The 25773-nt window shown below is 44.9% G+C and overlaps 1 protein-coding gene across 1 annotated transcript in view; it reads right to left on the bottom strand.

Moving 5' to 3' along the window:
* Window positions 1-25773, bottom strand: part of PRDX6 (peroxiredoxin 6) — a 143707-nt gene that overhangs the window by 64391 nt on the left and 53543 nt on the right. Inside the window, exon 3 of the mRNA XM_086956355.1 lies at window positions 744-893. Within this exon, the coding sequence (XP_086812481.1) occupies window positions 744-893 (150 nt within the window). The remainder of the gene's footprint in view (window positions 1-743; window positions 894-25773) is intronic.

Below are 25773 nucleotides of genomic sequence, written 5' to 3'. Positions count from 1 at the left end.
TGAGTGGGTCGCACGCCACAGCCAGACATGTGGCTTTAATTACAATATCCGGTATATTGCGTCGACATATCAAGGTAAGCTTCTTCCTGGTTATTTTTGGTGTTGATGAGTACAAGAGTAGTACTAGAGACATGTTATATGCAATGCTTTTAGCCAGGAGAGAAATATGCCGAAATTGGGTGAGCAATACACCACCCCAACATGCAGAATGGTTGGAGTCTAATATACATGTCCAGGATGGACCTATCCGGAAAAAAGTAAAAAAAGAAAGCCTTCTGGAATTTAGTACAACTATGGTTGAAACCACTGGAGGGTCGCTATAAGTAACATACACATATATATACACATACATATACATACATATGATCTGAATTAATGTCCAATGATTATGACCAGGCCCTATAGCAGTCAAGAGTTTATTTGCCGGTGTACAGTCAAAACTATAAGCAGTTCCGGTGTTTACACTGTAAGAGAAAGTTGCAGAGGGGCGGGTGTCTATTATAGCCCTTTAATGGTCAGCATATCCCCCTCCTTGAAAATAAGGGAAGAAACAATGGACTCCTCGCTTCATCTACCTTTGAGGTGAATGAGGACAAAAACAATAAACACCAAAAAACAAAAAGAGTCTTGTGCAGCTGTCTTCAAACTCCTAAGCAGGAGCATATGCATCACTCCCAAATTGTGCACATAGTTACTTCATCTGCATATTTGCATGATCTAAGTAAGCAATTGAGATTACTCACGCAGCGAGCAGTGACCGGCATGCCTGCATTGTCCTTCTCATCAGGGTCCAGCATGCCCAGTTGAACTGCTAGATCTCTCTTGGGGTCAGCAATAATTGGAAAGGGCAGAGTTTCTTTCGGCTCCAGTTCTCCGTTATAAGCATTAATATCCTAATAAAAAAGGGAATAAATAAAGTTCATTTGCATCATCACACAGCAGACCTACAAATATATGATTATTATTCTATGGCTAATTTCTTTACAGCATTAACACACTTCAATGACAGCATCTTATTGTCAAATTTTTGGAGGGGGTGGATGTTTTTACAGGATGCTAGGCGATCATACATACATACTAACATTACCCCAATCAAAATCTATACCCTTCCCCACTGACATGCAGATTCACAAAGTGTTCACAGCTCTACTCAACTGAAGACTATGTGATTAGATTTAGGGACTAAAGTGATAAAACTCCGGAACCACATCGAAAAATATAGTACTAATTTTGGCATCTTACTGTGTTCTAAGATCTAAAAAAAAAAAAATAATAATACCCACTCCATAGAGACATTTCAGAACTGCAATAGTGTACACACAACTATCAGCTTTAGCCAAAACGTAATGTTTTTCACTTTCGGAACCGCCCGGTGTTCAGACATTGGAAAGAAGCATTGGAACCTTCAAGAGCAAACCCCCTTCTTGGTGAGTGAGCAGCATGCGACTGAATTCTGAATGACAGAGGTTATGTGATATTGATTTGTATAGCGCACCAGCCACCCAAGAGGGTATCCAGGCACTTTGGGAGCTGTGTGGTCCCCAGGGAGCTTATACGAACAGCTACATCTTCAGCTTTTTGCGGAACTCAAGTGAGGAGTAGGCTCTGGTGTATTGAGGGAGGTGGGAGGTCTTGAAGGGGTGGGGGTCGATGGAGGAGAATGAACAACCTCCAGTTTTACTCTTAGGAATGTGGGGCATCTGTGCAAGTAAGTGAGGTAGAGTATGTGTCTGGTGGGTTGGTGAAAGTATGCGGCTGTTCAGGTTATATGGTCATGTCGTGTAAGGCTTTGTATGTGCGAAGTTTGAATGGGCTACGCTTGTGACTTGGGAGCCAGTAAAGCTTCCAGAAGTGTGGGGCGATCTGTTAAGTCCTGCAACACTAACCTGGTTGGTCTGGAGTTTATGCAGGAATATACCAACAACTCCTACAGAGTGAGTTACCATATTCCAGCCTGCTGTTGAGGAGTGCTTCTGGGATGGTCCATCTAGTGTTCGGAGTTAACCATTTGAAGATTTCACAGCATGCGTGTAATGTGTAAGCATGAGGTGCACACTGCGTTGACTTACACTGCCATTTTGAGCTTGTCCTCTAGGACAATGCCATCTTACTCTTTCACTACAATACAAGTCAATGAAGCAGAAAGAAGAGTACTGTTGGAGCGTTTCTGAAAAGGGCTAAATGTACAAATAGTGTGAAAATGATTTTGATTATCAGTGTTTAATTATGCATTGAGTCGTAACCGATGAACCAGGTATTCTTTCATACAGCAAAAAGTGAGTAAGAATTAAATTGGAAGGCAATGATCTCTAGGAAACACTATACTGAAGGAGGCCTAAAACAGGCCTGTCCTTCACTAACACTTTAGCTTATACATGGCATATTTGGGCAAGACGCTCCAAAACGCAAATTCGGCAGTCCAGATACTGGCACAGAGTTCACTTATTACAGTATGCAGACTACTTGGTAATTTTGGACCATACCAAAACTGGACTATAAAGGGAGATGGATGCTCTTAACATCTATAATGAAAGCCATGAATTGGTTGCCAATTCAAATAAGACCAAAGTGATGGTCTTCGGACACTGAATAAAAAACTATACTTAGGAGGAGACTGTGCACCCAGACAATTACCACCACAAGAATGTATAACTATCTTAAGACATGGCTGAGTGACACTGGGAGGGCAACTTCACACCAACAAAGAATAGAGTCCAAAGTTCAATCAGCAATCTAGGCCTTATGCTAACTTCACAGGAAACTGTAGTCCTACGACGGTGCCAATCAGGAGGGTCATACAATGCAAAATACTGGTGATAGCAGTCTATGCACAACAAATATTCCGTTGTCAAATGGACTGGTTGCTGGAAACATCCCAGTGTCGGGTGTAAAAACTTCTCTTCAAGTTAGAGAAATATACTCATTACAGTCTAATCCGGCTGGTGTTAGGTCTTCAGAATGTTTAGGAACACAGGTGAAATATTACCAAATCCTGCACTGGCTCCCCATCAACAAGAGGATAACCTTCAAGCTCCTCGCCCAGGCATACAAGGCACTCCACGACACTGGACCAGTGTACCTAAACAGCCAATTCAGCCTCTAGAGTCCCACTCTGCAACTCTGGGCAATCGCTTGCTTAATCTCCACAACGGCCCCCACAACGCTAAGGATGCCTGGCCACCTTGAGGGTGCCCAGGAGTGGACGCCTCACAGGGAAAGCCAGGATGGGTTCCACAGCAGTATTCGTACGAGCGCCTTGAGACCCTTGCGGGTGAGTAGTGGGCTATACAAGTATCAATTTACATTTACATTTTGTACACCCAGTCACAACAGCTCTGCAGACAGCGCCCTCACCACTGTCCCCCATATCCGAAGAGTGACCACCGGCGGCAGATCATTGTCCAACCTCACCGCCAAGACATGAAACACCCTCCCCATCCGCATACTGCAGACCGAAGACCTCCTAACCTTCAGGAGACTCCTCAAGACCTGGCTCCTTCAACAGTAGCAGCATGCGTCCCCCCCCAACCCCCCACCCCCTGCGCCCTGAGACCCTCAAGGGTATGTAGTGCGCTTTACAAATGCTATGATTGAAAGCACAAGCAGGATGCCTAAAGGATGTGCTTAAACCAGTATACAAAGGAACGGCTAATCCGTGTAATAGCTACATGCAAAAAGCAGTAGCAGCCCTTGGCCTGGCAAAAGAAAATTGGTTTATGGAAGGGACGAGCTATGCTGCCATTAAGAATTCTATAACTAAAAAAACTACCAATCTTTTTGGGAACCAGACAAATCTATCTAGCCAAGGAGGACAGCCAGGCTTAATCACATCATATAATGCTAACAGAACACAGCCATATTTGAATTAAGTCCTGGGAAGGAAGAGCCTAAAAGATATTTAATGGGCCAGGCTGGTGCCCTTGCCTACAAAAAAGAGAAATTGCAGGTGGAAATATTTGTGGACACATAGCCAAGTGTAGACTTAAGCATGGAGAGGAGTCCCTGCTCCACCTGGTCACTTGTTGCCAAGTCCGGTTAAAATCACATCGCAAGTTGTTAAAGACCACACTTGTCAAAAGGGGTACAGATATGCATAGAAGCAGCATTAGCACGGTTATCTAGAACCTCAGTCTGAGTTGGCCGCATTTAGGAAATATATGGTAGAGGGCTGTGCCAGGCTGTCCGAACCAAATGGGCATGAGGTCTTGACTGGTCTGCACAATTAAAGGGCAAGCAACCAAACACAATGTTTTAGCGGTTTGGGAAGAGGGGATGTCCTCGGGAGGCTATAACACGCACTTTAACACACTGAAGTATTACAAACACATTAGCACTTTTAATGGATACCTTCAATATGCAAAAGCAGAATAGGGAAAATAGGCATACGATCTGCATAATAAAAAGTGGCCATAATTTATTTTTTACTGAAGACTAGGAACAGTGTATAACTATTTACTGCAGGTCCCACAAGAGGGGATAAATAGGATTGCGTGATTTAACTTTTAATTGTTGGTCTTAAATATTAGAAATTGTTTTACAATGGTTATCTATAGGTTAGTTCAGGTTACTGTCCTTGCCCAGAGTGCACAGGGGAAGTACATTAACTTGTGAGGTAGAATTCTGCTGGTGAGACGCTTGCCTAGCTACAACTTTAGGTTGTTTGAGATTCTTGTTTTCTGGTACAGTTTTCTTCATTTACTCAAAATCTAGTTTCTACTGTTGTCAGCATTCTAACTTGTGAAATATTGATTTATTTTCCTTTCTAGGGTAAACCAGACAAGGAGTTTGTCAAATGATCTATTGTAGTTCTGTAGTTTTTCCAGTTCACTAAGATGACGCAATGAGCTCAGCCAGAGAGCAGGGCTGGGATTGGTGTATCACAACTAGCTGTGCTCAGATTGGTTGTCAGTATAGCTGTGATAGGATGACCTTTGACACAGTTGCGCTGTGATTGGCTGTTGCTTGCTAAAGTTTAGTGTTTTGAGCTTTTACAAGTGTAAACATGGGTGGAGTATTAACAAACTTAAAACTATGAGGATAAGCCTAAAGCGGGTCAGAAGATTAAGGAATGCCAGCATTTGAAAAGATGGAAGTGGTTGGGTATTATATGTGTTTGGATTCTCAAATACAACAAATATACAGCACATGATTAGAAATTATACTTTCACTACTCCTGAGGCACAGCCGGGAGCGCTTTTTATAACTTGAAACTGTTGATTTTAAAAACTTTGTTGTGTTATACTGTGTCACCGCCACTTCCCTTTCTCACCTGATTAATCCTTTGTGGGCTTACGATCACTTCTCCTGTCCACACGCAGCAGAGCTAACGCTGCAGCGGGAAACGCCCTGATTATCGCCGCCAGCAGCGAGTGAGCCGGTCCTGTGGCCACGCCCACTCGCTCGAGGCCACGCCCCCTTCGCCTTCTTAAACATGTGCATCCCCCGTACGCGCAGCGGGCGCGCCTAAGGCAAGCCAGTCTGGGCCCGTCCGGACCCAGGCCCAGGGACTCTGCCGGATTCACCTCCCAATCGGCTGCAGTACACAGCAGACATGATCTTGGCTCTGACCGGGAAAAAACCAAGGATGCTGCTACATCCACGACGAAGGTTATCCCTTCTCCGAATGCATGCGCTGCAACCCAGTTACTCAAGCCCCATCCAAACCGGGACTACAACTTGGTGTCCTAAACTGAAGCTCCCTCCCTAAACACGCACATGAAATCAATCTGATGATACAAGACCAAGGTATAGATGCACTTTTTCTCACGGAAACCTGGCTCACCGACAGCTCTGACTCAGACATTGTCATTGCCCTCCCCCCAGGCTACCTCATTCAAACTCTGCACAGACCCAGAGGGAGAGGAGGCGGTCTGGCCATAATCCACAGAGAACATATTATCTGTAGGACAAACGACGCCAACATTGAAGACTCCGAAAGTTGCCATTTTTCCTTTTAAACCTCCCCGGCGCACTCCCTTTCGGGAATACTAATTTATCGCCCTCCGGGTAACCCTGGGAAATTCCTGAATGCTGTCACCGAAACGGTATCTCAACTAGCCTCCTCCGCTTCCAACTTTCTCCTCGTAGGCGATCTTAACCTTCACTACAGACCCCACTGACAGGACCGCTTCCGACCTTCTCCTGGACCTAATGTCATTCAACATCCGGCTGGTTAATAACGAACCCACCCACAAGGGACATCTTCTAGACCCCGTTCTCACCAATATCGCCAATATTACCACCTACCCTCCTTTGCCATGGACTGGCCATTTTCTAATCCCCATCTTTTGGGATTCTCCCACCGTCCCCCCCCCCCAATCTGTGAAAATCAAGGTCACTGACAGACGATGGCACAAACTCGTTCAATCCGAATGGGCCACCACTCAAATTCCATTCCTACGCTCTCCACCGACCACGTCACGGCCGATAAACAGTTCAGCTCCTGGATCACAGCCTCTTTGGACACACTCCTCCCCAAAACTGCCACCCTCAAACATACTAAACGAATGCCTCCTGCTCCGTGGTATACCCCAGAGCTGAAATCTCTACGTCAAGAATGTAAGAACTGAGCGTTCCTGGAGGAAGGAGAAATCCGAAACAAATAAGGATGTCTATCGCTCCTCCCTACTAACCTACAAAACTTCCATTGGCAAGACAAAAAGTCTATTCTTTCAGGAAAGAATAGAAAAGTCAGCTTGCTCTAGCAAAGAATCTTTTACCATCCTGAAAGAACTTCTTAAGGTCCCAGACCCCGGCCCTAGAAACCCTCCAGACCCCAAAGCAGATCAGAAAAAATGCCAGCAGCTAGCCAGCTTTTTCCAAGAAAAGATTCAAAAAATCCTCGACTCAATCCCCCCTACAAACCTGACCGAGGAAAATGACACCCCCGACACTCCTACCTCCCCACGCCTATCCTCCTGGGGACAATTAACCACCGTAAAAGTCAGAAATACGCTAAAAACCATCAAAAGCGGCTCGCCTAGGGACCCCGCCCCGCTACGGATCCTCAAGGAAGTGGCTCCCATAATCATTCCTCCCCTCACCCATCTGATCAACGCCTCTCCAGCTAGGCGGGGGACGACTCCGTTGGAGAAAGCGGCTGTTAAAGCGCTACTTAAGAAACCCTCCTTGGACCCTGCGGAATTGGCCAACTACAGACCAATCTCCCTTCTCCCTGGGACCAGCAAGATTGCTGAGAAACTGGTAAATAAGAAACTATCCCAGTTTCTTGAACCCAATAACCGGTTAAAAAACTCAGACAGGTTTCCGCCCAGGGCAGGGCACTGACACCGCCCTCCTGGCAGCGGTGGAAGTGGCCAGAACACTTAGACGAAGGAGGATCAGTGGCAGTGATCCTCCTCGACCTTCGCGCAGCCTTCGACACCGTCAACCACCAACTCCTGATTAAAAGGCTCAAGAGGGTCGGTGTGGAAGGCTCCGCTCTATCCTGGCTTTCTTCCTTTCTGGCCCAACATTCCTTCCAGATCTGGGAGAATAACACCTGCTCCTCCGAAACACCCCTCCAATGTGGGGTGCCTCAGGGCTCCTCCCTGAGCCCCACATTGTTTAACATCTACATGTCCCCATTGGAGGAGGTTGTCACCCCATTCGGAGTGAGCATCGTCAGCTATGCGGATGAAACACAACTTGTTGTCTCCGTATCCCACCCTAGCCAACAACCTGCGGACTTATTCAAATGCCTGTCGCAGATACAAGGGTGGATGAACAGTTCAGCCTTAAAACTGAATGGTTCAAAGACGGACATTCTCCTCCTTGGTCAGAAAGGGCTCACCTTCCCCCAGAATATCTGGCCACCCTGTCTAGGCCCCCCTCCAGACCCAAAATAGGAAGTTAAAAGCCTGGGTGTATGGATTGAAACTGACCTGTCGTTCACCACGCAGGCCAAAAAAGTAGCTGGAACTTGCTTCGGGCTTCTGAAATCTATGAGAAAGATCTTGCCCTTACTTCCTCCTACCTCACAAAGGCTATTAATCCAAGGCCTAATACTTTCCAGGCTTGATTATAGCAACTCAATCTACTTGGGTGAACCCGAGGCAACTCTGAACAAATTACAGAGAATCCAAAATGTCGCGGCACGGAACCTCACTAACACTCCTGCCAGAGCCTCAGCTAAACCAGCATTGAAGCTCCTTCACTGGCTCCCAGTGAGGGAACGAGTGATATTTAAAGCCCTGTGCCTGGCGCACAAACTACTACAGAACCAAGGCCCCCCCATTCTTAGAAAATTTATCAAACCGTACAAAGCCTCAAGATCGCTCCGATCGGACAAGGAGGCTTTTATCATCCTCCCCAGATTCAAGAAAGCTCGCTCGGGTGGAAGACGCTTCTCGGTCCACACCGCACGCCTTTGGAACGCTCTCCCTCGAGACCTGAGAACAGAACCTAACTACTTACGTTTTAAGAAACGGCTGAAAACTCACCTGTTCCCTTAAACTGAACTCTCCCCCTCTATTCCTGCTTTCCCTCCCCCCACCCCCACCCCCTTCTTTTTGCCTCCAGACCCGCAGACGTAGGGATCTTAGCGCTGGGATACCTCCGGGTGACTACGCGCTCTATAAAATTTTTTAATAAGGATACCTTTAATTTTGAGAAGGAAAATTCTAACTACCAGTATGCATCTGTTCTTGGCATGTAGGGCTGCAGAACCACACACACTATAGCATTAGACCACCATCTGGTGGTGGGCCCGGATGATTCCACGTTTTCTTGGAAGAGTTGGTCTGTTGGGTGACTCCTCCCTTAGATCGTGGTGCACATGGGCATCGACTCCATACTCAGTTTGCTACTGGGCAAATGATGGAGTTTGTATGAATACAGATGGGTATCTAAATAAGATAATACTGGAACAGATACAGGTAGCTGGGTGGGCATGTGTGGTTCTGCAGCCTTACATGCCAAGAACAGATGCATACTGGTAAGTAGCATTTTCCGTTCAAGGCATATGGGCTGCAGACCACACACTATAGCATAGATTGCACAGCATTTCTCCTTTAGCGGCGACCACCCGCATCTGTTGCAGTAGTTTGAAATAATGTCTTGAGTACAGCCTGGCCCACACTTGCTTGTTGTTTTGCCTGCACATCTATACAGTAGTGTTTTGTAAATGTGTGCGGAGTAGACCATGTAGCCACTTTACAGAGGTCATCAAATGGTATATATCCTAGGAATGCCATAGATGCTCCTAACTTATGGGTAGAATGAGCTCTAGGAGGAATGGATAGTGTTTTGCTTTCTGGTAACAAATCTGAATACACTTAAATCCATCATGCAATGCCGGATTTAGAAATAGGATTGCCCTTATGTGGGGGTGAAAAGGACACAATCAATTCGAGAAGTGTTCTTTTTACATCTAATGTATGTAGAGCTCTTTCTGCAACTGTTTGCGGTTGGGGGAAAAAAATACTGGCAACTCAATCGATTGGTTGAGGTGGAACGGTGAAATGACCTTTGGCAGAAACTTTGGATTTGTTTTAACAACCAGTTTATTGTGATAAAGTTGTATGAATGGTTCTTGAATTGTTAATGCTTAAATCTCACTTACTCTTCTTAGTGAGGCAACTGCCACTAGAAAAGCAACTTTCCATGTAAGAAACTGTAATTCACACTTAGGTAATGGTTCAAAAGGTGGACCCATAAGTCTGGTGAGAATAATATTTAAATTCCATACTGGAAAGGGTGGGATTCTGGGAGGAATTATTCTTTTGAGTCCTTCCATAAATGCTTTGATTGCAGGTACTCTAAACAATGACAAATGGTACTCTAAACCTTGACAAATGTCTGTTTTGGAGATTTTCTGCTAAAGCAGCGAGATGTAACCCGATTGAAGAGTACGCTAATTTAAATCTTTGCAGATGTAACAGATAGCATATGATGTTTTGTATGGAACATCTAATTGGTTGACATTTGTGCAATACACAAACCTTTTCTACTTTGGTGCATAGCATGCACTAGTGGTAGGACGCCTTGCTTCTTTAATGACATTCATGCAATCAGGGGGTAAATTTAAATATTCGAATTCTAAGACCTCAGGAGCCAGATTGCTAGATTGAGCTGCATTGGGTCTGGATGCATTATCTCTCCATGGTTCTGTGTTAGTAGATGTGGGGAGAGTTTTAATTTGTGATGTGTACCACGGTTGTATTGCCCACGTTGGTGCTAAGAGAATTAGTGGGAGAGGTGGAAAGGCGTATGCAAATTTGTTTGACCAGTTCATCCATACCGCATTGCCTTTGGATAATGGGTGTGGGTATCTGGCGGCGAAGCTTGGGCATTTGGAGTGGTGATGCGTAGCAAACAGATGCATCTTTGGTTGACCCCCACATTTGAAAAAATGGCTGAAGAACTTGAGGATGAAGTTCATTCGTGTATCTGTTGTCTGACAACTTAACAGATCTGCCACTTGATTGTGAACTCCTGGTAGAGGTCTGCTAGCAGGAAAATGTTTTGAGGAATAGCCCACCTCCATATGCTCTGCGCTAGCCGGGAGAGCTGTAGGGAGTGTGTCCCTTCTTGCTTTTGAATGTAGTACATTGCGGTCATTGTCCGTCCGGACTAGTACAGCTTTGTTGGACAGGTAATGTTGAAACTATTTTAGAGCTAGAAAATTTGCTAGTAACTCTAGATGATTTATGTGGAGCAGTTTTTGTTGCAGTGTCCATGTACCTTGTACTGTGTCTTTGTAAATGCGCTCCCCATTCTGTGAGAGATGAGTATAGAACCTGTTCCACAAATGATACTAACTACAAACGGCCGGCCCTTGGAAAGGTTTTTGGTGTTCCACCATTGCAGAGAACGATATGTCCGGTTGTCAACCACCACCGGATCGGTTATTGGTTGCTGAGCCAGATTCCATGGATTTGCTAAGCATTCTTTTATGGGGGGCATTTGTAGTCTTGCATATGGTACTATGAAAATGCAAGATGCCATAATTCCTATTTGTTGCATGAACACTCGAGCCTGTAGGGAGTTGTGGCTGGAATCTTTTGATGAGAAAGTGCAAATTTTGACTTCTTGTTGGGTTGGGGTATGCTATTGCCTTGGAAGTATCTATTGTGGCACCTAAATACTGTTGAGAGAGGGACGGTTGGAGGTGTGACTTGATTTACTGTAAACCTTAATTTGTGCAGCAGACAGATTGTCTGATGTGTGTTGCACACATTGGTTGTATGATTTTGATCTTATTAACCAGTCGTCCAGATATGTGTAGACATGAATGTTGTCCCTTCGTAAGTGTGCAGCTACTACTGCTAGACACTTAGTGAACACTCGAGGTGCTGTAGTTACTCCGAAAGGGAGTACTTTGAATTGGTAGTGTTGGCCTTCTAGTACAAACCATAAGTACTTTGAGAGATTGATGAATGGGAATGTGAAAGTAGGCGTCCTTGAGGTCTAGTGTGGCAAGGAAGTCGCCTTTCTTTAGCAACGGTAGAACCCTGTTATAGTGTGACCATATGAAAGTGGTCCGATTGCATGTACAGGTTTAGGGGTCTTCGATCTAGAATAGGTCTGAGGGACCAGTCCTTTATGGGTATGAGAACATAAAGTGTAAACCCCTGTGTTTTGATGCAGTTTTGGGACTGGTTCTATTGCATTCTTTTGCAGTAGAGATTCCACCTCTTGTTTGAATAGTAGTAGGTGTTCCTGTGACATGGGATGCTGTCTGGGTGGTATTGGAGGAGTGGAAGTGAGCTCCAGGCAATAACCAGACTGAATTATTGGTCTCACCCACCTGTCTGTGATGGAGTTCCAGATGGGTAGGAACGGCTGTAATCTGCCCCCGACAGGAGTGGAATGGTCTGAAGGATGGGAGGGAAGTCACTTATTGGGGTAGAGGAGTTATGATTGTTGTTGCCTCTACCTCTGCCCTTATTGTTTCCTCTATACCCTCCTCTATAATATCCCTTACTGGGTGAGGTTTGGTTGGGCGCTTTGTAAGAAGAGGAGGTGTTATCAGTTTAGAACCCTTTAGAGGCGCCCCTATGAGGAGCAACGAAAGGAAGGTCTATGGGTTTGCATTTGTAAGGCTCCCATTGATTTTGCCGTATCTGTATCTATTTTCATATTTTCTAGTGCACTGTCCACTGCTGGGCTGAAAAGATGCTGTTGGTCAAATGGTTGGTTTAATATACTGGCTTGTACTTCTGGTTTGAACCCAGAGATGCGTAACCATGCATGTCTGCGCAAAAGTACGCCTGTATTTACTGTTTTAGATGCAGTGTCTAGTGCACATCTTATGGCGGTATTGGTTATAATCTTGCCTTCCTGTATTAGGTCAGAAGCCCTAGTCTTAGTCACTCTGGCAACACTTGCCAGAATATAACTCATCATAATGAGCTTGGTCATATCTCGCTAACAGAGCTTGAGTGTTAGCAATCCTCCATATATTGGCCGCTTGTGAGATGGTGCGTTTACCTGAAGGATCCAAAGACTCATTGGGGTGGAGCATCCCCTGTTGTCTGAGAGTTAGCTCTCTCACATTTGACACTACCATGGAGTCTAGCGGCAACTGACCTTTAACATATGCTGGGTCAGTTGGAGCAGGTTTGTACTTTTTTTCTAGCGTAGGGTTAATTACCCTGGCTCTGACTGGGTCTTTAAATATTTCTGGTGCGTGTCTTACCACTCTGTTGAGTATTGGGCAAAGTGTTAGTGGTTTTATGTGAAGATAAGTGTCCCATTAGAAAGTCTTCTTCTATTGGATCTGTATGCAAGTCTACTCCATGGAAAGTGGCTGCTCTATGAATGCGCTGTGTGAACCCAATGGTATCAGGGGGAGATGGCTTGACGGGTATGCCTAGTCTTGTGGTAGATCTGGTGCATTCTAGTCTTCCCATGGGTCACCTGATTGTCCAGCCATATCATCTGGATTATTATTATCAATGTGATGTTCCCGCTCTACCTCTTGTGAGTAGGTATCCCCATAGTCTTCATGTTGTGGTATAAAGCTATGTGTACTGGCTGGAGAATGTACAGGAGAGCTATCTACTGGCATTTCTACTTCTGGTGAAGGAATTCTTATAGGGGAAGTTTGAACATTCTTTTTAAGAGGAACTGGCGGGAACATTCTTTTTAAGAGGAACTGACGGTGGTTTAGGATAGTCCATTTTCCTCTTTTTCAGGCACCGGGTATACATGTCCAGTCTTTGGATGAATTTAAGAGTTTTGTCTTGCATCAGGCTTGAAAAGCTCTATTGGCAAATCTTTTTCGGCGCCGATGTATCTGTTTTGGGCCCGAAAGTTTTAGACTTTGCAGTGTCTATTGTCTTTGGAACGGTTCTTGGTTTTGGTTCCGAAGGCTTTTCTGGTCTTTTCTGTGGATCTGTGTTTTTTGGATCCAAAGCCTGTGCTCATGTGTCTAGATTAGTCTGCCTTTGGAGCCAAAACATTCGATATCGGAACGGTTTTCGGGTCCGCTTTTTTAGGAACCGGACTAGTTTGATTCGGTAACCTCTTTCGGCGCCGAACTTTATTTCGGCTTGCCGGTTCAGTGTGGAAGGATGTTTCGGTGCCGGTGTGGACTTTGGCTTTAGTACCTTCTGCTTTTCGGGACCGACAGACTGACTCGAGCCAGAGTCGACTGGAGGCTTTTTAGTACTCTTCGCTGCAGAGCCTGAAGGCGGGGTGTCGGAAGGTAGGTCTGTGCACCTAGACCCGAAGGTGGAACCGAAGCCGGTCCTGATATGGTGGGGTGAACAGGGTCGACGCTCTTCCTCACGACCTGTTCACCAGCTGGAAGAAGATGGTCATCTTCGGATCGATCCTAGTCTCCGGAAGCGAAGTCTTCTTGCTGTTCGGAGTCTACCTCTATCAGCGCCTCGATGATGAGGTCTGGTGTAAACGACAATGACTTCCCCATAGCTCTTCGAGCTAGACTGTCCCTGATGGTTTTCTTGGACCGGAATGTAGCGCAGGCCTCGCAGTCTCGACTCTGGTGCTCCAGAGACAAGCACAGGTTGCAAACCTCATGAAGGTCCGTGTGGGGACATTTGTGTCCACACTGAGGGCACTTCCTGAAGGGTGTTCTTTCCATGAGCCAAAGGCCCAATGGCGCAGTTGGGCCTGACGAACGCTGGAATCGAGAAGTGTATCCTTTCTTCGACACGGGTAATCAGTGTTGAAGACAATGTCGATGTTGTAGATTGATTTATGGGTTCGAAAAGAGATCGGTAACGGGACCGAACGATGAACACATCAAAGCCCGATGGTGGAAAAAGCAATCTGAGGATAGAGTCGATGCCCATGCGCACTACGATCTAAGGGAGGAGTCACCCAACAGACCAAGACTCTTCCAAGACAACAACAAAGTGTAATTATTCGGGCCCACCACCAGATGGTGATCTGATGCTATAGTGTGTGGTCTGCAGCCCATATGCCTCGAACATTAGACTTTGAGACAGACCATGTGCGATAAGAGTCCAACACCTAAAACTACACAGTTCTATGCACTCAAATGACCTGCATGGTAAGAGAAAGGCAGATCTATTAAGAAATTTTTAAGGGGCTGGGTAGGCACCAGATTAGATTAGGAAGACAAGGCATGGATATTAGACAAAATGGAAAGTAACATTTCCAGCTATGGTTACAGAAAAAACCAACATGTCAAAATAGGCCACTCGAAAGTAGAAAGATGAAAGATTAAGAATAAAATAATGTTGAAAATTTCTAGAGGGTTTCTGATTTCTGTACACAAACAGAACTGACCCAGACTACAGTTTGGGTTGGTGGAGGGGTGGAGACAATGTAAAATTCCAGTAAGAGCTTGCACTGCTGCCAAGTTTGAAGTTTGTCACAATGGCAATGCCTAGTACAAATAAGACAGAGCACATTGCAGAGACATTGGTGATAGAGCCACCTTCTGAGGAGATCGGTGTTGGGATCCTTAAAATAAAATAGAGCGGCTTCAGGCCAATGAAAATTTGAATAGACTATCCAGCCCCTGCGTCATGATTTCTTCATGAGCGTTGTGTTGGAAAGTCAGATTGGCCAGCTGTTTGGGAGGATTTTTCCCATGGCAGGTGATGGTCAGTTTTAGCTCCACGCAGAAGAACCGATTTTACATTGGTGTTAAAAAGCCTGATCGTGGCTTGAAGCAATAAGTCACGAGCACTCCAGATCTTTAACTGAATAAAAGCAGCCCTTGCTTTGCAGATCCTGGCCTTGACATTTGTGTCGCCCTAAAGGTCTAGGATATGCTGAGGTAGGAGGCCTTAACCTCTTACAGTGCATCACCTGCAAGAGTGACTGCAGTTGTGCTGGTCGAGTTACCCTTCAGCATCTTGGTTTCACCGCTGTGGATGTTCATGCCAAGTTGTGCTGATGTGGCTGCCACATTGTTGGCCTTCTGTTGAATCTGCAGAGGAGTATGGGAGAGTAGGAGGAAGGGTGTATGCTAAGTTCTGGTTGTCGTGCTGCATGGACTGCCTTGCAGGTCATTTCAGTGTAAGATTTACAGATTATTCTCAAGACTTTAGCTGGCTTGGAATGTGTAAAGAATACAGGGCAATAAACCACAATCAGTTGGTTCAGAGAAATAATGTAATGTCAAAAATGCATAACAAGCAAAGTCAGAAAAGGCTTCGAATGCCAGTACCCTCAGCTCTAACACATCCAAACACAAGAAACAATGCCATACAATTGCGATTACTGATGAGATGGTAAGAAACAGTTTGCAATGGCTGGGCCTGAGAGGGGAAGATGTTAATTGGAGCATTCCTGGAGGTATAACAAAGTGGCCCATATGTGGATTAAGAAGTCAAAGGCTCTCCAATTTAGTTTGATTGATACAGGGACTACCTGTTCTGCAGCTTGTTCTGTGACGTTCCAAACATACCTCTCTCGAGAAGAGAAGTCCAAGTGTAGGGATCAGCAACAAACAAAATGTTAATCAAGTTTCAGTAGTGCCAGTAACAATAGGACCAATGCAGAGCAAACAATCACTTTATTCCATGTAATTCAAACCCAGTGAACTTGCTTGGGGGGGCGGGGATCTTGGCAAGATGCTTGGTTTGTTTTCTTGTATACTGGATGGTGTGGCAGTGTTGCAGTAGAGACCAGAGGAGTATTCACTTTTAAAAATTTGAGCAGAGGGCTCTAGCATTGAGATGTACCCAGTTTCAACAAAAGACTTCACTCCAGATTGAAGACTTCTGGTCACAGAATAGATCAGGGAAGGAAATTTGTTGGATTAAAGCGGCAGAACCAGTAAAATTAAGGCAAAACCAGATTCCTTAATCCCCAGAACTAGGCAGTACAGGTTAAAGAGGTTGAGGAGGGATTCAGAAAATAAATCCTCCTTCACTTTTCTCTATGTCCCATACTCTGTTGAAATACTTTTAACAAGAACGAAAACACATCACAAAAAGCAGGTTGATAGTATGGTCAGGTGATATTTTTCATCAAACTGAAATGTTCTCTGCTCAATGTTCTGAACCAAGCAACACTGCCTCCAATTTCAGAGAAATTGGAAGGCAGGGAAAATATTGTTGATAATGAGTTGGAGTATGACAGCTTTGTGCATAACCAGTCACCTCAATGCAAAGCCCAAATATTAAGGCAGCCTCAGTAGAGAACTCCTATTTGACACAGCTAGTTGATGGTTCCCATTTGAGGGATCCATATGGAGGATTGAGAGCTGCGTATGCAGTATGTTCTGTTTCAGAAACATGGAGGCATCCTCCTTACCAAATGTAACTTCAGACTAAGTAGAGGAATTACTTAAGAGCATGTCTGGGAATTTGAATGAGACTATCCAGATGCCAGTAAGGTTTTGGTGTTGTGCACGACTATTGTCATCTCTGGTCACAAAGTATTCATGGTCAAATACAATTCCCTTTTGGTACACCTATGCAGAAACATTCCACATATACTCAGTCTTTCCCACTTCAATTTGCAAACAAAACTGAACCAGATATCAAAAACTTATAAATACAAATTTAATAAAAAATAAAAATGGATTCACACGTACAAACATTGTTGAAAACGTGAATACACATCCCATATGTTATTTTTAAAAACTAGAAAGGACTTTCCAAAAGACAATCACATTTGTCATTAACTACATTCATTCGTAAACATATCAACTGAACATCATGTAAATCAATGCTTTATCAAGACAGTGTTCCGTGCAATACAAATTTAATGACAACCAGGATGTCTATGCGTTCCGGTGGACTAATATAATGCAACCTCCTTCCTAAGGACAAACTATCAGACCGGTTTTTAGTCAGGTGCGGCTTGACTGCAGAGTGATCTATGACCGGTCACTCGAATTACAGGATAATACGTTGTGCATAAGGGTTAAAACACTTATGCCACTTGTTCTGCCTTATTCAATGTTCTATACTGGAGAAAACCTGCTGTTTGGTGCAGCCTGCTTTCAGTAAACACTCATGATGTTTGGAATTTAGTAAGTGGCAGTGACCTGCTGTTCGACTGCAACAGGCTCAAGGTTAATCAGGGAGTTGAACAACTTCCCACATTTATGTGCAGTCAGTTTAAACTCTGGTGGATAAAAGGGATCTTTGGAAATACAATATAGCCGTTCGATTTCGGGTCAGTCTTAGTTCAACTAACAACGAACTAAGAGACCCAAAATCGAAGGGCTATATTGAATTTCCAAAGGTCACTGCCATCCACCTGAACAGTCTTAATAAAGCGTTGATTTACATGATATTCAGTTGATATAAGTTTACGAATTAATGTATTTAATAACAAATGTGATTGTCTTTTGAAAAGTCCTTTCCATAAAAATAAAAATAAAATGAAATGTGTATTATCCATGTTGGTCTGTGTGAATCAGATTCTTTTATATTAAATTGATCTTTATAAGTGTTTGGATATCCGGTTTAGTTTTGGGTCTGCGAATTGGAGATGGAAAGAGGGAGTATGTGGAATGTTTCTGCACAGGTGTACCAAAAAGGAATTTTATATATTTGACCTGGAGTCCCGTGTGGTGCCTTGTCTCTTTTGGGCTTGAGGGACCCCCTCACTAACTTCTACACAAGTGTTGATGACCTCCTCAGGTGTGCCAGTGAAGGACAGTTTGTACATATTGGATTTGTTGGATGCAATTCAGAAACCAAAAGCAGAGGTAATTGTAACATTTATTGCGCAATAAGGATGGCATTGATTGTCATTACTCAAGTATCCCGGCAAAAGGGTGCAGTATAGTGCCAGGCAGAAGAGTACCATCATTCAGGGAAATTATTAATTTTGCAAATGTTAGAGTTCAAATAATGTAAACTGTTATTTTAGGAGTTAATTTCAGACGTTTGACTGAATTGAGGGATGTGCAAGAAGATGCTCCCAGTGATGACAAATGAAAAAAAAAATCTATAGATATTGGATCAAAACACAATCAGGATTTTTATGCAAATACAGATAAGTATATGCTACCTAATTTATTGTTACATGCTGGGTAAATATTTGCATAATAAGGCTCATGCACAGAGATAGTCTAACCAGACAATTTTCAAAAAGTTTAGGGAAAATAAAGGATTGCAACATCTTGCAAAAGATGTGACCAGTGTTTAATTTGCCACCTAAACATAAAAAAAAAAAAGTTCCTGTTCTGAAACACATTGGCAAATCAAACGCTTACTTACTAAACTGCAAACACTATGAAATAGCTTTAAGTATATCTTGGCAGTAGTCTGTTCTCTAAACAGGTCGAGGCTTTTCCCACTATGAGAGCAAATCGCTATACAGTAGCCAAAATTGCCATGGAGGGAGCGGAAACCACGATTTGGCCTCCTGACTTCTGTGGAGACCAACCATGGCACGCACTTCAAGAATGAAGTGCTCCAGATAATTTGGACAGCTTTTGTGATCAAGCAAAGATTTCACTGCAGTTTGACCAAAATACACCGGACGTATAGTACTCAAGAACAATCTGACAAAAATTCTACGCCGACCGGTTTGAAATGCTTATGCACTTCCCCTTGTGTTGATTAATATGAGAAATATGAGATACTCACAGTAAGGGTCATCACCCCATGAAATCATGGTTGAAGAAGGGGACCTGTACATGCATCTTCTACTGCATTAGTTTTAACTGATTATATTGTTATGGATTATTACAAAGGTCAGGCTGATGAGGTAAATTCCATCTCTTGCCAGGTGGATGCAGTCACAAAAGACTACAGACATAACTTGCTACAGTTTGCAGAGGATTGGACTCATCTTAAACATGTCCGCATAGGAGGCTTAGATGAGCGGTATAGTGGTCATCATAAATTTATCCTGATCACCAATAGTGCAGTCAAGTGTGCAGCAGTACCTTCATGGGTCCACGCTGGTCACACATAGCAGTTGGTGGAAGAAGCAGATCAAGGTGCACAAACTGCTGAACAAAGTGACAGTTCAAGTGACCGTCCATGCTAAATTCACAGCAGGTATCCAGAGGGGGAGTGAATGAATTGGTGGAGAAACTTTTTTTTAACTGGTAAGGTCGAATAGTTACAAATTTAGAAAAAAATCTAAAGTGACAATTTAAGTGAGTGAGTTCCGATGAAGAATTGGAAACTCAAGAGACAGCAGGTATAAAAGGAAAAAGAATACTTGGCAGCCTTTAACTCTGGTATCTCCAATAAGTAGCTGGTAAGCTACTGGTAGTTGTCCTACATTCAGTAAGAAGCTCTCCTGTGTTCAGTCCAGCCTACCAAATTAGAAACCTTTACTTGGCTGAAAAAATATAAGTCTGTACATTTGGGACCTCTTATCTTACACTAGTTTCCATCAGTTTGGTTTGACAACTGAACCGGCAAAATAATTCAGACAGTGCTTCCAGTTATCGCCACCTCTAGGTACTATAGAGTTGCTAAACGCTATAAAGGTTAGCACGCAAAAATTATATCCAGCGTTCAACCATGAGAGCACATCTTTTATTTTTCATTCTTTTTTCAATAAACTATTTAATTTAAGAAGTCCTAATCTTTCACCAAGATCGTTATGCAATTATCTGTGTTGGTCTTTCTTTGGGCTTATTCACCAGATTCTAATTTTTAATACATTTTTTTATTGCTCATCTTTCTCATTGAATTGGTTATTGTTCATGCTAAAGGCCGAGTGCATACTTCACTTATATTTAGGTAATACTCAATTGTGGCTCGCTTGATGAAGGCGCTTGGTTTGCCGAAACGCACATATACTCTATTCCATGAAGATCTATCCACAATCGAAGCAACCTCTTTCTTTGTGTGCCTCTCCATTTGGATAAATTAGGAGAAATCATGGGTCCTTTTTCCGTTGAAATGAAATAAATAACTACTATGAATCATGAGGCAATTCATATTGATGCAGTTGTACTTTCATAATAGAAAGTATTAATTGCAATTATGTATACAAAGTATCAAATATCAAGTGAATTGTTGACATTATGCATTATGTGTACAAAGTTGCCATCACTGCTACGAGAGAATATTATATTGATGTTTAACTGTCGTATATAAATTACACTGTACATTTAAGAATATTTTTTTTAAAATGTGTAAGGTGATTGCTGCTATCTTAAATAGGGTGGTCACTAACGTAAGCTTGCCTGGATTACAACACGAATAATGTCGGTAGCTCAGGATGTCTTTCATTCAACATAGCTCTAATTGCGGAAAAGATTGGAGACCACTGCTCTAATAAGTAGGACTAGCAAGTGGTGCAGAGCATGGCAGGAAATGGTCTCCTTTTACCAGTTGGACAAGGACTAGGGCAGAAGCCTGGTTGGCATGAACAATGCTCGTTTAACTATAAACAATGGTAGCCCGTGATTTAAAAAAAAAAAGTTCTACTTTAATATCTGGCCTGCATAAGAAAACAAGCATTAGAAATGCAATAGGTCTCGCAGCATTAGAGTTAGTGCATTTAGAATTGTTTATGGGTTTTTTTGTAAATCTTTAGCATGAGGGTGAGTGAGGGTGAGTGAGGGTGAGTGAGGGTGAGTGAGGGTGAGTGAGGGTGAGTGAGGGTGAGTGAGGGTGAGTGAGGGTGAGTGAGGGTGAGTGAGGGTGAGTGAGGGTGAGTGAGGGTGAGTGAGGGTGAGTGAGGGTGAGTGAGGGTGAGTGAGGGTGAGTGAGGGTGAGTGAGGGTGAGTGAGGGTGAGTGAGGGTGAGTGAGGGTGAGTGAGGGTGAGTGAGGGTGAGTGAGGGTGAGTGAGGGTGAGTGAGGGTGAGTGAGGGTGAGTGAGGGTGAGTGAGGGTGAGTGAGGGTGAGTGAGGGTGAGTGAGGGTGAGTGAGGGTGAGTGAGGGTGAGTGAGGGTGAGTGAGGGTGAGTGAGGGTGAGTGAGGGTGAGTGAGGGTGAGTGAGGGTGAGTGAGGGTGAGTGAGGGTGAGTGAGGGTGAGTGAGGGTGAGTGAGGGTGAGTGAGGGTGAGTGAGGGTGAGTGAGGGTGAGTGAGGGTGAGTGAGGGTGAGTGAGGGTGAGTGAGGGTGAGTGAGGGTGAGTGAGGGTGAGTGAGGGTGAGTGAGGGTGAGTGAGGGTGAGTGAGGGTGAGTGAGGGTGAGTGAGGGTGAGTGAGGGTGAGTGAGGGTGAGTGAGGGTGAGTGAGGGTGAGTGAGGGTGAGTGAGGGTGAGTGAGGGTGAGTGAGGGTGAGTGAGGGTGAGTGAGGGTGAGTGAGGGTGAGTGAGGGTGAGTGAGGGTGAGTGAGGGTGAGTGAGGGTGAGTGAGGGTGAGTGAGGGTGAGTGAGGGTGAGTGAGGGTGAGTGAGGGTGAGTGAGGGTGAGTGAGGGTGAGTGAGGGTGAGTGAGGGTGAGTGAGGGTGAGTGAGGGTGGTTGAGGGTGGTTGAGGGTGAGTGAGGTGAGGGGTTGAGGGTGAGGGTGGGTGAGGGTGGGTGAGTGAGTGAGGGTGAGGGATTGAGGGTGAGTGAGGGTGAGGGGTTGAGGGTGAGGGGTTGAGGGTGAGTGAGGGTGAGGGGTTGAGGGTGAGTGAGTGAGGTTGAGTGAGGGTGAGGGGTTGAGGGTGAGTGAGTGAGGGTGAGTGAGGGTGAGTGAGTGAGGGTGAGTGAGGGTGAGTGGTTGAGGGTGAGTGAGGGTGAGTGAGGGTGAGTGAGGGTGAGTGAGGGTGAGTGAGGGTGAGTGAGGGTGAGTGAGGGTGAGGGTGAGTGAGGGTGAGTGAGGGTGAGGGTGAGTGAGGGTGAGTGAGGTTGAGGGTGAGTGAGGTTGAGGGTGGTTGAGTGAGGGTGAGTGAGGGGTTGAGGGTGAGGGGTTGAGGGGTTGAGGGTGAGTGAGTGAGGGGTTGAGGGTGAGTGAGGGTTTGAGGGTGAGGGGTTGAGGGTGAGTGAGGGTGAGGGTGAGGGGTCGAGGGGGAGGGGTCGAGGGGGAGGGGTCGAGGGGGAGGGGTTGAAGGTGAGTGAGTGAGGGTGAGGGGTTGAGGGTGGGTGAGTGAGGGTGAGGGGTTGAGGGTGAGTGGGTGAGGGGTTGAGGGTGAGTGAGGGTGAGGGGTTGAGGGTGAGGGAGGTTGAGGGTGGTTGAGTGAGGGTGAGTGAGGGTGAGTGAGGGGTTGAGGGTGAGGGGTTGAGGGTGAGTGAGGGGTTGAGGGTGAGTGAGGTGGTCAACATATGAGGTCTGAGCGTAGAGTACTCAGTGAACTGAGAGGCATGAATAGGCGGCGGGAAGGGGGCAGACATGGCGGGGAGGGGGCGGAGCGGGGGAGAGGGTGTGTGTGAAACGAGACGGAGGGAAGAGAGGGGAGGGGGAGGAGAAATGCGGCAGGCAGGCAGGGGAGGAGAGGAGGAGGGGGGAGGAGAGTAGGGGAGGCACGGCCTAGCGGCCGTGCAATCAAGTAGTGAGGGGGCGGAGCTGGGGGAGGCTGTGAGAGAGAGTAGGACCACCTGCCCTCTGGTGTACCACCCCCAACTCATTGCCAAATCCAATAGCTTGCCCATAGGCGAGACTTTTGCCAATGCTTGTGGGCTTGGTCTTTGCTCTCTCAGTTTCTTTAGTGTACAGCGTAAATATTTGGGCAAAACTTCTGGGCAGGGACTCTGCAGAATACCAGTTCAGAGTTTTGCCAAACTGCACTCTAACTAAACCGAGATTGGATGGAATTCTGTGAGAATTTTGCCTAGAAGGGAATCTATCTTCAGGAAGGATGCAACTTTTTCTAAAGGCTAATCTTGCGACTGTCTACTGCATGTACTTTACTTTTTGTACTTTGTTTGACAAAGACTCTGTTGGCTATTTCTGCAATAAATGAATGACGAATAACTGTCTGCCACCTGTCTCTCCCCCAGACTGTTTTCTAATCACATTAGAGATGAAAGGGAACCTAAGTAAGGTCAGTGCAAGAGTAGGCTGTTATCAGCATTTCCCCAGGCATTACAAATCTGGTCACTGGCTGTATTTCAATGCCGATAACACAAATCCAACAATTGACTAGTACAGGGCATTCTGCCATCTACCAGCATGAGTAAGTTCCTGTTACACCACATCTTGTGCGAGGGGATGTTTCGAGTTGCTGCCTTATTGCTCTGTACACACACAGACATAGCGTTGCATACGTTTTTCATGTAAGACTAAATGGATTGCTGTAACAAATGTCTTTCCTATAGAGCTGCAGGTTTATTTTTTGCCTGTAAAAGGTGGTGCTGTGTTTATCGTTATTCCTCTCTTTCTGCATTAAAAGATAGTGCTCTGCATCCCAGGTGGCTAGCCTTGTGCCATAGGACAAAGAACCGCTGTACTAGGCAACAAACAGTATAGTGCAGAAAGTGCGTACCGGACACTTTCTAAACCAGCACAGCACCAACAGCTGCAAACTGCACATTGACCTGGTTAGAAACCCAAACACCCCTTCTGGAGCTACACATTCCTGGATAGGTCTCGGCCTACAGTAAATTTGGTGCTTTTGGGAAAAGTCTGACAAACCAACCTGAACGGCTTAAAAGCCAAACTCGGTTCACAGCTAGCACGGATTCTTTTTCACATTTCTTAATGCTAGCAGTTAGTTACTCTAATTACATAAAACGTTTAACACCTTTTTACTGTAATATGTACCACAAAAAAATGCTACCTATACGTGTCCACCATAGGCTTTCATAAAAATAAAAATGAAAAAACACATTCACTATTGTGGCCATTTTACTAGTGGTCTCCTTTAGTTGTGCCATACATTGTATTACTTGTGAAAAAGACAAAAAGGAATTAACCATGCACTCAAATCCTAGTTAGCTACAATGTTAAAATGTCAACACTTAAAAAAGCAGTAAGGAAATAAATCCCCAATAAAGTAAGCACTCGAAGTGCAGGAAAAATAAACAGCCAGAACTTTAGCTATATTATATAAAAGAATACATTAAATGAAAAGTTAACTTCACCCCTGCATGGCCATTGCAGAGAAAGTATTATTTTGGTGGCTAAGAACAATGTGCACAGGTCTTGTGCAGTCACTCAAAACGAAGGGAGCCAATGGGTAAAGTAGGCTGACCCATGGCTTTTTGCGATATGCCGTGCGGTGGTGGATGGAAGCAAAACGTGAATGACAATTTAACGGGCCAATAGATAAAGCGTGCTGACAAACACTCTCCTTGTATGCAACTCATGTATGGATTTCGTGGAAAAACAATAAGGTGAAACCGCTTAAAGCGTCTCAAAGGCCAGACCTAATAATAACATGGGAACTGGAAGCAGCACAGAAAGGACGGACGTAAACACGAACTTGTTGGTTATACTTGGGTTCCAAAACATTTTCCATCTTTTAAGGCGCGATCTTTTGAAGGTTCCACAAATATTATTTCACGAAAGTTTGTTCTCAAACATGTTATTGCTTTAAACCCAAGTTCCCCACCACACTTTTGCAGATAGTTTGTCGTGGTGCTTTACCGGAAACAGAACATCGAATGTGGAGTTCAATTAAATCCACTACAAGGTGATATATTTTATTAGCAAGGAGTCTCTACTAGCAACAGAAACAGTCGGTACGAAGAGGATTAAACCATTTTTACAAAGACCTGCACCCTGATGGAGACGAGCAGTACACTGCTACAGATTTAAAGATACTGTCGCGGTTTTCCTCTCCTGTAATTCGGTTTTACAATAAAACAGCAACACGATTTATCAATTTATTTGAACCCTTATCTGCAGTGCTGCAAGCAACAGTCAGTCTACATTCCTCTTTCGGGCTGGTCCGTTCTTGTTGGCACAGAGCAGGTTGCCTCCTCCTTATCTGTGCTTATGTTGTGCGCCTTCATTTTCCCCGCGGGAACCTAACAGAGAGTAAATCTCCCTGCCACTACCGAGCGAGACGGAGCGGCAATCACGGGCAGAAGAGGTGGGGGAGGGGATCGGAGCACATGGGGAGGGAAAGATGGGAATTTAACCGCACTGGAGGTCGGGCAGAAAATCTGAAAACATCCATCAACACCCGGTACAGAAAGGGAACCCACGGTGGCATTATAAACAAGACGGACGGAAGAGAGGGGAGGGGGGAGGAGAAATGCGACACGGAGGGAAGGGGAGGGGGCGGAGCGGGTTAAATTATACAAACAACAAGCTGGAGGGAAGAGAGGGGAGGGGGGAGGAGAAATGCGACACGGCGGGAAGGGGAGGGGGCGGAGCGGGTAAACAGAGACGGACATGCACGCGCCCGTGACTTTTAAGGTCAATGCGCATGCGCATAAGCTTAATGCGCATGCGCATTGACCTTAAAAGTCACGGGCACTGCAAGGAATCGCCACGATTCCTTGCAGTGTGGATAAAGAGTGGATAACTCGCAATAGTCTCGCTTGCTCGATGCGCATGCGCATCGACAGGCGAGACCTAAAACT

Source organism: Lissotriton vulgaris, chromosome 1_1, assembly GCF_964263255.1.
Source record: "Lissotriton vulgaris chromosome 1_1, aLisVul1.2, whole genome shotgun sequence".
NCBI classification, from domain to species: Eukaryota; Metazoa; Chordata; class Amphibia; order Caudata; family Salamandridae; genus Lissotriton; species Lissotriton vulgaris.
The sequence above is the reverse complement of the archived record's forward strand: the minus strand, read 5'-3'. Positions and strand labels throughout refer to the sequence as shown.